Source organism: Lichenostomus cassidix, chromosome 20 (assembly GCF_008360975.1).
Source record: "Lichenostomus cassidix isolate B80296 chromosome 20, HeHo_3.0, whole genome shotgun sequence".
Lineage (NCBI taxonomy): Eukaryota > Metazoa > Chordata > Aves > Passeriformes > Meliphagidae > Lichenostomus > Lichenostomus cassidix.
Window position 1 is genome coordinate 3,341,066 of NC_139500.1, and position 13,524 is coordinate 3,354,589.

General features: G+C 47.9%; 1 protein-coding gene across 1 annotated transcript in view; it reads left to right on the forward strand.

The window, feature by feature from the left end:
- The first annotated feature begins 1,400 nt into the window (after positions 1-1,400).
- GNAS (GNAS complex locus) overlaps positions 1,401-13,524 on the forward strand; it is a 131,639-nt gene continuing 119,515 nt past the window's right edge. Inside the window, exon 1 of the mRNA XM_085079145.1 lies at positions 1,401-1,851. Coding sequence (XP_084935271.1) covers positions 1,416-1,851 — 436 coding nt within the window. The 5' untranslated portion in view covers positions 1,401-1,415. The remainder of the gene's footprint in view (positions 1,852-13,524) is intronic.

Sequence of the window (13,524 nt, forward strand, 5' to 3'; positions counted from 1 at the left end):
AATTTATAGGCTCTCAATGACTAGTTTGTCATTTTAGTTTTTGGGTTTGTTTGGATTTGTTTTCTGCACAGTCCTCCAGAGAGTTCTCTCTCCTTTTGCAGGTTGCACATGGACAGATCCCCACAAACCAGCCCATTTTGTCAAAGAACTGTCCTGCCTGTAAGCATAAGATTTGTCTTGTCTCAATGTCTCTCCAAAAAGCACAGGAAGAGAAAGAAAACTATTAATAATCTTCTAGGCTGACCTTTATATTTTCTTGTTATATTACATTCTCAGGGGTGTGTTCATCAGAAGAACGAACTCTGGGTCCCAGAGGGAAAGGCATTACAACAGTCGAGGCAGAATGAGTCATGTGGGCATCTTGAGCCTGATGTGAGATGGATTAATTCCTGCAACAGGCAGCAACTGCTGAACCTTGGGCTAACAGTGGTGTGCAAAGTGAACTTCCCTGCCGTGTAGTGATTTCATTTGTACACTAACTGCTGAAACAGCTGCAGGAGATTTTGAAAGAGAAATTCACATCAAGAAGACACCTAACTTGTGAGCAGTTAGGTGAGGAGAGGAGAGGAGAGGAGAGGAGAGGAGAGGAGAGGAGAAATGGAGATTTCAGTGACAGTCACACAGGCTATTTGCAGAGGACAGCACAGAGAGCTGGGTGGAAAGCTTCAGCTCCAGAGGGCAGGATGTGTGGCCGGGCCCCAGAGAGCATTAGTCATCTCATAAGTGAATGCTCAGAGCTGGCCGGAGATGAGTACAAAATACAGCATGACAAAGTTGGCAGTGCTGTGCACACACCGTGCTGCCAGGGAAGGGGTACGGCCACAAACCAGGCCAGGTAAACCGAGAGAAGCAGGGAGGTGAATGTGAAGTTCGTTGTCAGGAGGCAGATGTGGTGCCTCCAGAGGAAGCTTCATCAGTAACTTCTCCACTGGATGACGGCATGGGTAGAAAAAAACAAGAAGTCCCTGACAAATATGTGTGCGGCAGGAAGTGAATTTAAAATGGGGCATGAAAATGGCACAGCTCTTGGTGTCGTGTCCTTCTTTGCAGTGGGCTCAGGTGTTGTGTCGAGGAGCTCACAGCGTCCGAGCTGGACACAGCTCTCTGCGGACCAGCGCTCTCCCTGCTGCCGCAGCATCCTCACGGTGGGATGTCGGCTCAGGTCGCGACCCGGCAAAAGCCGGGGTGACACGTCAAAGCATTGCCGGCCCGGGTGGTTTGGGGTGCTGGCGATGGGCAGCGCTGCCCCCCGGCCCCCCAGCCCGGGCTCAGCACCTTGCCGGGGGCACACAGAGCCCGCAGGCCGGCGGGCGCTGCGGGACGCGATCCCCGCTCCGGGGCAGGCGGGGCACAGCGGGCTCTCCCCCGCGGGGCAGCGCTGCGGCGGGGGCCGCTTTCCAGAGAATACGGTAAACATGTCCGCATCACGTGCGGCCGCTCCCGCCGGCCGCGGCGCGGGACCGGCCGTGAGGGCGGGACGGGACGGGAACCGCGCTCGCCGGCCACGGGGAGCCGCTTTAAGAGGCCGCCGGGCGCCGCCGCCTCGCCCTGCCCGCCCCGGCGGAGAGCGATGCCCGCGGCGCCGTAGGGCGGGCGGCTCCGGCACCATGGGGCTGTGCTACAGCCTGCGCTCCCGCCTGGCCGCCGCGCACCCCTCAGCGCCCTACGGCAGCCGCGGCGAGCCGGACACCGCCGCGCCGGCCGAGCACGGGGACCCGCAGGTGCGGCACCGGCTGCGGCAGGACCTGGTGGCCAAGGAGCGGGCGGACAAGAAGCGGAGCAAGAGCATCGACAAGACGCTGAAGGCGGAGAAGCGCGAGTACAAGCAGACGCACCGGCTGCTGCTGCTGGGTGAGCGGCGCGGCGCAGCCCGGCGCGGTGCGGGTCGGCCCGGCCCGGCAGGTGCGGGGCCCGAGGCCGCTGCCGGTGCCCGGGCGGGTGGAGGGGGCGGCGGCCGCGGGGCACCGGGGCGGGGCGGGCGCGCACGTGGCGGGGCGGCGGGGCTCGGCGGGGCTGCGGCAGCGCGGGGGGAACGCGGCCGGGGTTTGCGGTGCCCGGCCGGGGATAGCGGGGCCGGAGCGGGGTCCGTGCCCGGCCGCGGCTGCCGCTGTGTGCGGTGGGAGCCGCTGGCCATCCCGAGGGAAGCAGCGGCCGCCGCGCCGCCGTGAAGGTGATGCTCGGCGCCGGAACGGGGCCGCGGCCGCCTGTCCCCACGCTGTCCCCACGCTGGCTGCTCGCACAGAGGCACGCAGCGGGACCGCGGCAGCAGGAGCGGACATTGAGCGGGGGCGGCTCTCCCGTAAGGCAAAAGGCCGAGTTCTGTGTGTGCGGGAGTGATCTGCCGCTGTCCGCTCCGCCTCCCCGAATGCACAGCGGGGAGATAGATGCACCTCCCGGGCTGTGCGGTTCCATCCAGCCTGCCCCGGCTGCCAGCCCTTGTTCCCTGCACGGCAGCTCCTCCCTGCCCCGGGCTGCGCAGGGCTCACGGGCAGGGATGCTCCCGCACGGCGACAGTGACAGCACCGGCACTGCCTGCCCGAGGGTGCCCTGTGCAAAAGCACTTTATTTACCTGAGCTGTGTGATGTGTGAGTTTATGTGGTACACGACCCCAACCCAAATAGGCTTACAAAGTCATGTATTGGCCCTTCAGGTAAGTCGAAGGAGGCTGGAAATGGTTCTACTCTTCCTTTCCCCCGTGCAATGCAGGTAGAATACAGGTTACCCTGAACATCTTGGAATAACAGAGAATATTTTCAAATGTTCACAAATAACTTAAGTGCCTCTCACCCTTGGAGAATGCATGGTTCTGCAGGACATAAACAGCAAAATTTGGCCTTCATCTTTTTGGTATGTGTTTGTAGCCTGTAATAGAGGAGCTGAACTTTAAGGAGCTTTAGAAGACAATATTTGACATAGTTTTCTGCATCTTGGTGGTAAAAGTTTTTATCCCAGAAGCAGAGCTTCTTTTGATGTGGTTGCAGCTATACTGATGTAAGTCTGCTCATAAAGGTGTCTGTCCTTCTCGTGGGAAGGAGGTTGAGCAACACTTGTGGGAAGAGTAAAGCTTGTGTGTTGTGACTGTTGGTAAGGAATCACAGCTCTACCCAACCTGCATTCCTTTCAAGCACACAATACTTGTAGGTGTGTTACCGTTTGGTGTTTCATTTTAATGTATTTCCATTATACATGTAGTGAACAAGTGCACGGAGGAGGAGCCGTGAGAACTTTTTTTCTCTTTGTAGATTAAATAACTAGGAAAAAAATCCAACAGCAGGGCTAGTTTTGATGTTAATCTGCAAGCCTTTAAGTCGTAAAGGCTATCTCATACAGGCTTCTGTAGGCAGTATTTCAGTTGCCTGGTTTTTAATAAAGAGCTGGGTTTCACTGCAATGACATTGGACTCTGAGTGGGTTAAACACCACATCTGAGTAGTTTAGAGTTGTCTATGGTGAAGCCAACAGAAAGAGCTTTCTTTGTCGAAGTACTGATTTATAAATCTGATGGATATGAGTCAGTGTTATGCTGGCAGTCATTTATTATATTTCAGCCTGGACTTGAATAGCAGGAAGTCACTTTTTGGCCCTCTTGTAAATCTTGGGATGCCTAAGAGACCCATTTCCCTGCTCCTTGCATGGGGACTGTCAGTTTTCCAGTGAGCTTCCTTCCCTTGCTGCTTCTCCCCTGCATCCCGCTCTCACTGGTGCTTTGAGAATTTTCTGTTTCTAAGCTGAAATATGAAGTTTGGGGTACGGTTGGTGATACTTGGAGTACATCAGCAGGTATTGCTGCCACAGCTGAGTGTGTCTGTGCTGGGATTGCACACACAGAGCAGGACAGTGCTGTTGAATGCAAGGGGCAGGAGCATCCAGCCGGGATTTAAAGCTGCAACTGAGTTTTCCTGTAAGGAATGGAGTTAGGCTGGGGAAAAAGTGCAGAGCCTGGAGCGTCTTCTCGTTTGGGGTGAAGCTCAATGGCAAAAACTGCAGTAGATACTTACAGTTTCTCACTTGTGCTCCCAAATTTTGGCTGATGTGCTCCTGCAGGAGTGCATCGCTGACATGGACAGCCAAGGACACCGGGGGAGCCAGCTCTTTCTTTGAGAGTAACAGCTTTTCAATGAAAACTGCCCTGATCCACCAGGTCTGTCCTGTCCCCAAGGCTGAATTATTTGTAACGTATGGCTGCAGTAGCTCATGCACTTCCAAGGGCTGTGCTGGGAATGTAGAGTGGTTCTTCCTATGGCTTCAGCCAGCATATTTGAAGTTTGGCAAATATGGCAATAGGACACAGGGAGTGCACGAACTCACCGTGTCTGTGCTGTGTGGTTTCATGCTGTAGTGTGTGTGTAACATACGAGTCTGTTGCTCAGAGTATCACTTGGGTTAGTTCACAACTGGAGAGCACAGCTATGTTCCCACGTTGCAGTTCCTTTTTTTGGAAGGAGAAGTTCATCATTTTACCGGAGTGCCTGGGGGGTGTGCAGTGTAGTTACTCAGTGGATAGCTTTATGCCTTGTTAATTGATTTTAGGTCTCCTGAATAATCTTTCAGTCCTTTTTCATCACCATAGTTGTGTAAGGTAAATTCCCAAGCCTCAGAAATTCTCTTGATTTCAGTGTAGCAAAGATCTTGCATCTGCTCTGTTTTGGAAGCAATAATCAGACATTGTACTTGCAGGAGAGCAGTGGGAGGTTTTTTTGCTTTGTTTTTGGGAAATGCTCAACCAGGTGTAATCTCACTGGATTTTGTTTTGTGAACTGTACGAGTCACAACTTCAAGATTGCAATCACTGTTGTGCTGGCAGCATAGTGTCAACCCAGGGATATTGTTGGGAACTGGAGGGTGATTTTTTCAGTGTATGGGGATTGGTTTTTTTGTTTGAGAACAATCCTGGCTCTAAAAGTGAAAGTGTGTGCCCATGGGGGAAAAACTTTGTCATAAAACAGTTCCATTACTGTGTTCTTTCTTAATGATGGGTTTTCCTTTTTTTTTTTTTTTTTTTTAAGACTTTAAAATATAAATCTGGTTTGCTTGGGCTGGTCCCCTGTCATTGCTTTGCCAATTTCTGTGTACTTTTTCACTCTCTCAGGCTGAGCTCTTGCCTTCGTAAAAAGTACTTTAGCTTATCCCATGTTGGAAAGGAACTGTGGATATCAATATACCAATATAGATATATGCACTTGTCACCCTAGATATTTATATTAAACTGCAACCTATAAAATAATGGCCATTCTGAATCTTCTCTGTCAGTGCTTGCATAAAAATGGTTTTAACAGAAATATTTATGCTGGTGCAAAAATGAATGTAGGGTATGCAAATACGAAGTTTTTATGGGGAAATATATTATACAGAAGAAACACTCACTTTAAAAAGCTGGGAAATATCAGTGTGAAGACAGACCACAGTCACCCTCTCTGTGTGCTGCATGGTGAGCCCCTGCCTGCCATATAATTAAAGCCTGTCTTGTATGGTTTACATTGTGTTTTTTTCCACAGGGCTGGTACTTCATTCAGGGCACAAGATGGATGTTGTGCAGTGAATGAGCAGCTATTCAATATTCTTATCCTCCTCATACAATGTGTCACCCTGTGCCCTATTTGCGACACTCCGTCCATACCCTGCACTGAATAAAGAACTGTTGAACTCTCCATGGGCTTTGCTGCAGCACTGATCACTGCAGGGACTGAATGCTTCACAAATGTCACTGCATGGCACTGCTGTGAAATGAAGTGGGATCCTCCTCCTTTTGTGGATGCTGGAGGGGAAAATGCCACCAAAGACTAAAGCTGAATTTGTCCAAAGGCACCACTGATTTTAAATCCCCTGTCTTTGCCAAACACTAATTGTAATCCATGGTACTTGACTTTTTTTTTTTTTTTTAAAGCAATACTTCTTGTATTTAGAGCACGGACCTCATAGTTGTGAACACTCTGCCCTTCTTCAGAATGAGCTTTAGGTGCTCTAAAGTGCAGCCCAGGAGCAAGAAGCACAGCTGGTCATCCCTGATGGAGCCTGGATGCTGCTCCGCTGGCTGTGGCAGCAGTGCAGCAGACTGAAGCTGGCCTGGTTCTCCAGGGCAGCATTTAGTGGCAAATCCCACAAAATATTCCTTCTCTTGTGGTGATCCCCTGTCTTGCTAGCTCACAGGAAGGTGGTTATCCTGGCACTGCTTCTCTGGGATTGGGTGGGAAGACACCCAGTTATAAAGACAGGCATGTGCTCAAGTACTTGACAGAATTCCATCTTGTTGACAATCATTTCATTCACTTGAAAACAGTTTGTTTGTTTCTTTTACACCGTGTATTGTGAGCTGAAAGAGAGGGGCACACAGCCTGCTAAAAAGCAAGTTATCCTTATGAGAAGATCATGTAAAAGATATAGGATAAAATAGACTAAAAATGTAGAGGGAATCTTTATCCTGGTGCTTTGTAATTGTCAAGAACAAGAATTCTGACACTAAACATCTTATACCAAGTTGGGATTAAATTCCCCCTTTAAGAAAAGCAGGAATAGGACAGAAGAATCCTAGGGGATGCCTGTGATGTGTGTGGCTTGTAGCAGGGATGCTCTGCTGTGCAGCCTGGCCTGCACACTGTGATAACAGCTGGAGAGGCAGCAGTGTGCAGTTCTCCAGTGGACTGTCTTTAGTGGTGAAGGAATTACAATATTTTCCAATAGGGCTCTCAGTAATTGCCAGATACTACAAGAGCACTTGGACATAGGAATCTCTGTGGTTTCCATCTGCCCAGTAGTTCCTAGTACAGAAATGACAATCCTGCTGTGGACAGCAAGGAGGGGGAATGCTAATTACAGGCTTTGCTTTGCCTATGCAAGAGGAGTCCTGCTCAGTTCCCACTGCTCCATCCAAAATGTGATGCCTGATCAGTTGGTCAATGGAGAACTTTTATATTGAAATATGCTCACCCCAAACAAAAATACCTGTGAAGCTTTGCAAACCTCAAGAAAGCTTTACCCAGTATGCAAGAAATGCTGGCTGAACATTTGATGTGATTTGTGATTGCTGCACCTTAGAACAAGTTAGTGTCCTCAGCAGTGGCACCTCTATGCTTTAGGTCACTTAGTAAAGTCGTTTTTCTCCTGCTCTCATTTTAAAATTTCATAGGAAGGCGAGAGGCAAGCTACTTCTCATTTCCTGCTCTGTTTTGTTCTGTTTTGTTTTGGTTGGTTTTGTTTTCGTTTGGTTTTTTTCCTTGGGAGCTCCTGACTGTGACTTTTTTCCTCCACATAAACAAAAAGATCATTAGCCTCAGGCAGACACATGCTGTGGAGAGCTTCAGCCAGCATATTTGAAGTTTGGCAAAGTTTGAGCTGCTTCAAGCAGGGTCTGGCAGTGGAAGGTGTCTGAAGAGCTGGAGCTGAGTGTGTGAGGATGGAGGGCTGCTAATGGATGGCAGTGCTGTCTGAGGCAAGGTGGATGTTCTCTGCAGGGATCTGCACTGCAAACTAATTAATTCCACGGCTGTAGCTAATGCTGGATGGATGCTCTGTGCATGTGTAAGCAGGGATTTTTGTGGGAAGGGGATGAGGAGTCTGGGGGATCCCATGATCCCCAGGACCAGCCATGCCTGTGCAGTCACACACCAGCATAGTTTCTCCCTTTCCCCAGCAGAGATGCCATCTCTATATTAGTGCTAATCTGGTTTTTTTCACTCATTAAATGCCTGGTGGCATAAAGACCATCATCCATCACCCTAGAGAGGTTGCATTCATCTGTAGCCATGGATCTAATTTCAGAGTTATCCGAGACTTTTTATTTTCAAAGCTAAAACTCCACCCCAGCAGTGCTCTGTTTTTTACTTGACTTTTTTGAGCTTGGTCAGCACCATCTGCTTCCAGAGCAGGCAAAATGTGTGTTCCTTGCTTCTGTGCAACTGCTGGCACCATTCCCCACTGGGACATCTTCAATTGAGCTGTCTCCTGTGCAAGGGCTTCCCTGGAGGAAAAGCCTCAAGGAGTGCAGTTAATTACATGCAGTTCTGCCCTGGCTCCCTTAAATTTGGGAGTGTCCTTACTCACAAATATGCATGATTTCATTGAATTTCGTTCTAATTGCCACAATTTAGGAATGTCAGGAAAAGCGCTTGGCAATTCCCTGGTGAGAGGACAACTCAGATGCTTTTCATGAGAAAGCCCAGTTACCAGGCATATAAATCCATGATAGTTTTGATATTCAGACCTGAAGAATGTGTCTTGAGAAGCTGAACTCCATGACTTATTCTTATTGTTCCCCTGCTCAGTGAAGCATTTGAGAACCAAGCCATGTAAGCTTTATAAATAGCTCAGCCAAAGTTTTCTTTACTTCCTCTAATGTGTTCCCTCTGCAAAGAAAACCCACAGTGTCTGTCTGGGCAGCATTTTAAAAGATCTGTATGTCACTGAGAGGACAGAAAAGTTGATGGATATTCCCTGCACTGAGGAATGTGGGGAGGCAGCAGGTGTCAGGCAGATGTCAGAAAGCTGATATTTTTATTTTGCCAAGTGAAGGAAGGAGATGCTGAGGAGGGTGGGTTGGTTCCTAGCAAAGGATAACATGCAGTTTTACAATCTACAGTCTTGCTCTGTTTAGCCACTTCTGTCTCTGCTGCAGTGTGTTGCAAGAGGGGAGAAGTGCTGAAATTCCTGGGAAACCCATTAAATTCTGATTACAGACTGGAGGAAAAGCTGGGGGTTGTCATGTTCCTGCCACTGAAGGGCCATCCCTTCTCCTTTTCCCTATCTTAAGCTCCATTAAATGTTCTTGCAGGCAGGGGAGTTGCATGTAGAGTCACAGACAACACACAACCAACCCACCCTGGTGCCTCCCATGCCCTGGCTCATGTCCATCCTGTGAGGCTGAGCTCAGCACTGGGCTGGCAGTGGGTTCAGCACCATTTTCAGAATCCAAATCCACATATTTCTACCCCAGCACAGCCTCACACAGGTTGGATTGTGCACGGCAGGGCTACAGCAGCTTCATGGCTTCAGCCTCAAGGAAGTCCACTGGATTCAGTGGAAAAACAAGTGAAGGGAGAGCCCAAGCCCTCACCCATCCTGTGTGATGATCCCTGTGTGGGGAGGGCATTTTTCACAGTGCCACTGGGAAGGAGCTGTGGAGCTGCACCTGGAAACATCCCCTGCAGCTTCCCTGTGACCCAAAGGTGATTGATGTGTAAAGTGGACTTCTGACAGTGTAACTCAAAGTGTTTTTATGTGACTTTCATGGCAGAGGCTTTCTTTTTAAAGCATCATTTCAGACATGACCCAAGAGCTTTCAGAGCTGTCACTGGATCCTCCTGCCCTGGGCTATCCAGTGCAGTGCTGTGATCCCACATCTCCATCCCTGGCCTCTGTCACCACTGTTCTTCCTCTGCATTAAGTCACAGGAGACTTAATCCTAAATAAGTTGCTTTTATAATGTAATATGGGAGCATTTTGGGAGCATTCCCTTGCCTTTGAAATCAGTCACATCTCACTCTTGCCCCATTTCTGACCACTGAGGCTGCCTTGCAGAGCAGCTCATGAGGTGTGTGCTGCTCCCTTGGGCAGCCAGAAACCTGAGCCTCAACTGTAAATTGTTCCTGTCACGGTGCAGAGATTTTAGGTGTGATACACTGGAACAATTCGGATCATGGCCTTGCTGCTGGTAAATGTGTGTTGTGTGCCAACCCCTGCAGGGACCAAAAGCTGCTGGAAGGGATTCTCCAGCCTTTAGTCCTTTCTGACTCTTTAATTTTGCTTAGGACAGTTTGAGTGGGACACCAACAGTTGAGAAATGCTGTCAGTCGTTTTGTTGGAGATGATGAGCTGTGCTGGCTTTTTGGTGGAGGTGACAAACACATCTGAGTCCACGTGCCCTTGAGCACAGAGAGCCTGGAGTGGAAAGCAGCAGCTTGTCTGTCCCAAAATCTCCCAGAACCACGCTGCTCTGGTCCCTGGGGCACCCAGGACTTGGGCAGCTCCAGTGGGGAGATGCTGCTGCAGAAATGAGGAAGAAAAGGCACTTTTTAGCGTTTGACCTTCTCTTTCTCGTCTTCATTGCACATACACCACAACCTCTTCCTCTTCCCTACCCCACCCCCCTCCGAACACAATTTTTAGTTTGTGGGCTGTATTTGTTTGGGTTTGCATTTCTCCTGGTTGTTTTTCATGCTGAAATCTCAGGATGGCTGGTTAGCTGGGAGGTTTTCTGGAGCACGGAGGGATTTGTGGGACTGGGACTTAACACAGGGAGGAAATGTAGATATTGAGGAGAAGGGCATGGTATTGTGAGCTGAAAATCTGCATTCAGATGTTTTGGGGGTTTTTATAAATACCAGTTAAAACTGTCTGCTTGGAAGAAAAATACTCCAAGAAATGCTGTCTTGATGCTTTCCCTGCCTTGCCTCCGCACAGGAAATTCACAATTTGATAGAGCTGATTTTTCTCTGCTGATGAAAAGCACGGAACAAATTCCTTTTAGACTATAAAAGCTGAAAGACATTTTCTCCCCTGATCCCTTAACACTACCTGTGCTCTCATGTCTCTCAGCTTCTGTGAAGTTCAGCCTCATCTGTAGCATTTTGTGGTTTTAGGTGGTGAGTGATGCAGAACTTCACTTGCTCATATTTCAGAAGAATATGTATTTGTTCAAATATTCACAAGGAAAATGCTCTTTCTCGACTTCTTTCCGCCAATACAAAAATTAACTTAAAAATTGAGTGGATAGTTCTTTAACATATATATATATATGCACGTGATTACTATGGGATTATTTGTGTGAGCAAGGGCAGTGTCCACTATCTCCCTGGAGTCAGTGGGAACCTGTGTGCTGCCATCCCACCTGGACACTCCATCCCCTGTGGAAAGCATGGGGACACCATGAAATTGGGTATAACCTACTTCAGAACCAGCCAATGCAGCCTGAAGATCACTGTCAAGCCCAAATGGGAGTTTTATGGTACAAAGGAATTTAAGAAAATGTAATTTGAAACTTTGTTTGCTGTTGAATTATTCTGCATCGAAAGGTTTGAGAAACTGTTGCTTCTAGTTGAGGTCTAAGCAAGACCTAAATACTGCAAAAGTATTTACTGTTCAGGCTTATTTTGGGAGGGGGCTGAGGAAAGGCCTGATAAGTTATGTACTCGACCACATGTAGTTAAAAATATTATTTGGAATATAAACTTCCTTGTCTGAAGACCAGCTTTATGCACAAAGTCAAAAAGCACAAAAAGCAGTTCTCCTCCTGGCCTCCATAAGTATACCTTAATGCTGCTGAATCCTGGAAATTATGCAGGGCATGCTTTTTAAATGTTGATTTTGACTTCTTGCCTGGGACCAAGTGTAAAGTCTTTCCAAGGAAATACTTAGAAGACTTGCAATGAAACCCAAAAGCTGCTGCCAAACCTTAGTTTTTAGAAAGGGAGTAGGGGGCAATCCAGCCTGTTAAAAACTTCCAGTTGTTTGTAATTAAATCCACTTCTTCTGTGCACAATAAACATATACTTAGAAAAAGATCATTTTACATAATACTTATGTGGTTTAGTGCTGCTTTTCAGCTGCTAAAAATCAAGCAGGAGGTTTGCTATTTTAGTCTGGGAAGGTTCCTGAAAGCTGGGAAGGCAGGGCTGCTGCAGCTGTGCCACCGCAGTGGCACCTCTCCATGGATCTAGTGGTGACACAGAGCGAGCCAGGGAATCCTTTTCTCATCATGAACCATCTTTCCCACTAGTTCAGTTTGTTTTGGATTGACTGGGATGGGAATGGAGAGGAGATAAAAATATCCCATCCGCACGTCCCTCCTCGCCAGCAGCAGCAGCAGTGCTTGTGGCTTTGGGGAAAACTCTGGGATTGCAGGAACTTCTCATGGCTTTGGGGGCTGGCAGGAGCTGGGACCACCACATCCTCACCACCCTGAGCTTGGTCTGCCACGCTTCATTCAAGATTGTTTCAAATCCTCTGCCATCATTCATCTGGAGGATGGGACGTGTAGAGTGAGGGGGACAGCCCGAGTGGGAGTTTATCCAAGAAAGAAATTTTATATTCACCCTTGATGAGAAAGGGGATTTGTTTTCCAGGATGGCATGAAGAAATAGTCAGTTGTTACTAGGCACGTTGCAGGAGCTGTTGGGTGTTACATGGAATATACACAAGGCATAGAAAGAGCAGAGACGAGCAGCTGAGAGGCATTATCTCATAAGTGACATAAGAAAAACTATGAAGCCTTGTAGAGCAGATTTGTTAGGATTTGAGATGAAAATCCCTGTTGCTTGCTGAGATTATCCCCCAGCATATGGCAGGGAATGTAACAGAGATGTAGAATTAGCTGCTAATGATCTGGACACCTCTTAAAAACAGATGTTTGTAGTCCCTTATAACTGCTTGCTATTTTGTTAGTCTGAAATCTGGATTACTCAACATCAGGCCTGGCATGGCATTAGGATGCTCACTCTCTTCATTCCCCACTTATCTCACCCAGTGCAGATCAGCTTTTTCTTAAGAACACTGCTGGAGTAATTTAATGTGTGACTGGGATGGAGAATCAGGGCAATCACCCTCTCTGAAGGGCCAGCAGACAGAATTATCCAGGAGCCAGGGCGTGGTGGGGAAGCTGCAAGAATCTCCTCAGGCAGCCCAGGACATCCCCATGGCACTGTGGCACTACCCTGCTGCTGCTGCCTGGGGAGTGATCATTTGGGGTTTTATCAGAGCAGGAATTTTCCATAGATCTCTGTTGCAGATGATGCTGCAGCTGGGGAGGGGATTGCTCAGACTCAGGGCTGCTGCAGGGCAAGCACCTGAGGCAAAACCCCCTCTGTTACACATTTTGGTAGTTTTGCTGCACCCTAACTCACCCTGACTTTGAGCTGTGGTCAGTAAATACCTGACTTACCCTCTCTGTTGTTCAAGGCACCAAAGTTTCCAACTTGGGGATGTAATTCCCATAATTTCTCTTTGGGATCTCTTCATGTACTTAAGTGTTACTTGAGCAATCTGCTCTATAACACTCTTGCTATGCTTAAACTTCTTCATGTTCAAAAAAATGCTTCCTAAGGTCTCCTAATTTACTTAATTTATATTATTGAAAAATATCTTCTTGGAGCTGGAAACCTTTATTACAGTGGGGAAAACAATTGTTAGCTGTCAGTTCAGCTCATCTGTTTTCTACCTCTTCCTTCGTGTTAAACTTCCTTTTGGACCTGATCTTTTACAGTAAAAGATTAGACTTTAACCTCAACTTCTCTTTCTAAGTTAGATTCTTTTGACCTGGCGTCATCTTTGTTACAAGGCTTCACACGCTGCAGTACAATAATATTTTTCTTGTGGTGCAATTGAACAGCACTGCAGACACTGTTCCAGATGGGGTCATTTTTTCTCTAAATTAGCAACTGTCTTAATAGATATTTTCCATGGCTTCCAAACTCTGTGGTGTTGCCTGAACAAAAATGGAATTCCACTGAGAGATTTTAAGCCCAACTTTTGCTGGGCTTCCAGAAACAATTCTTTTAAAAAATTATTTGCACAGTCAATGTGAGTTTGCTAGCCTAT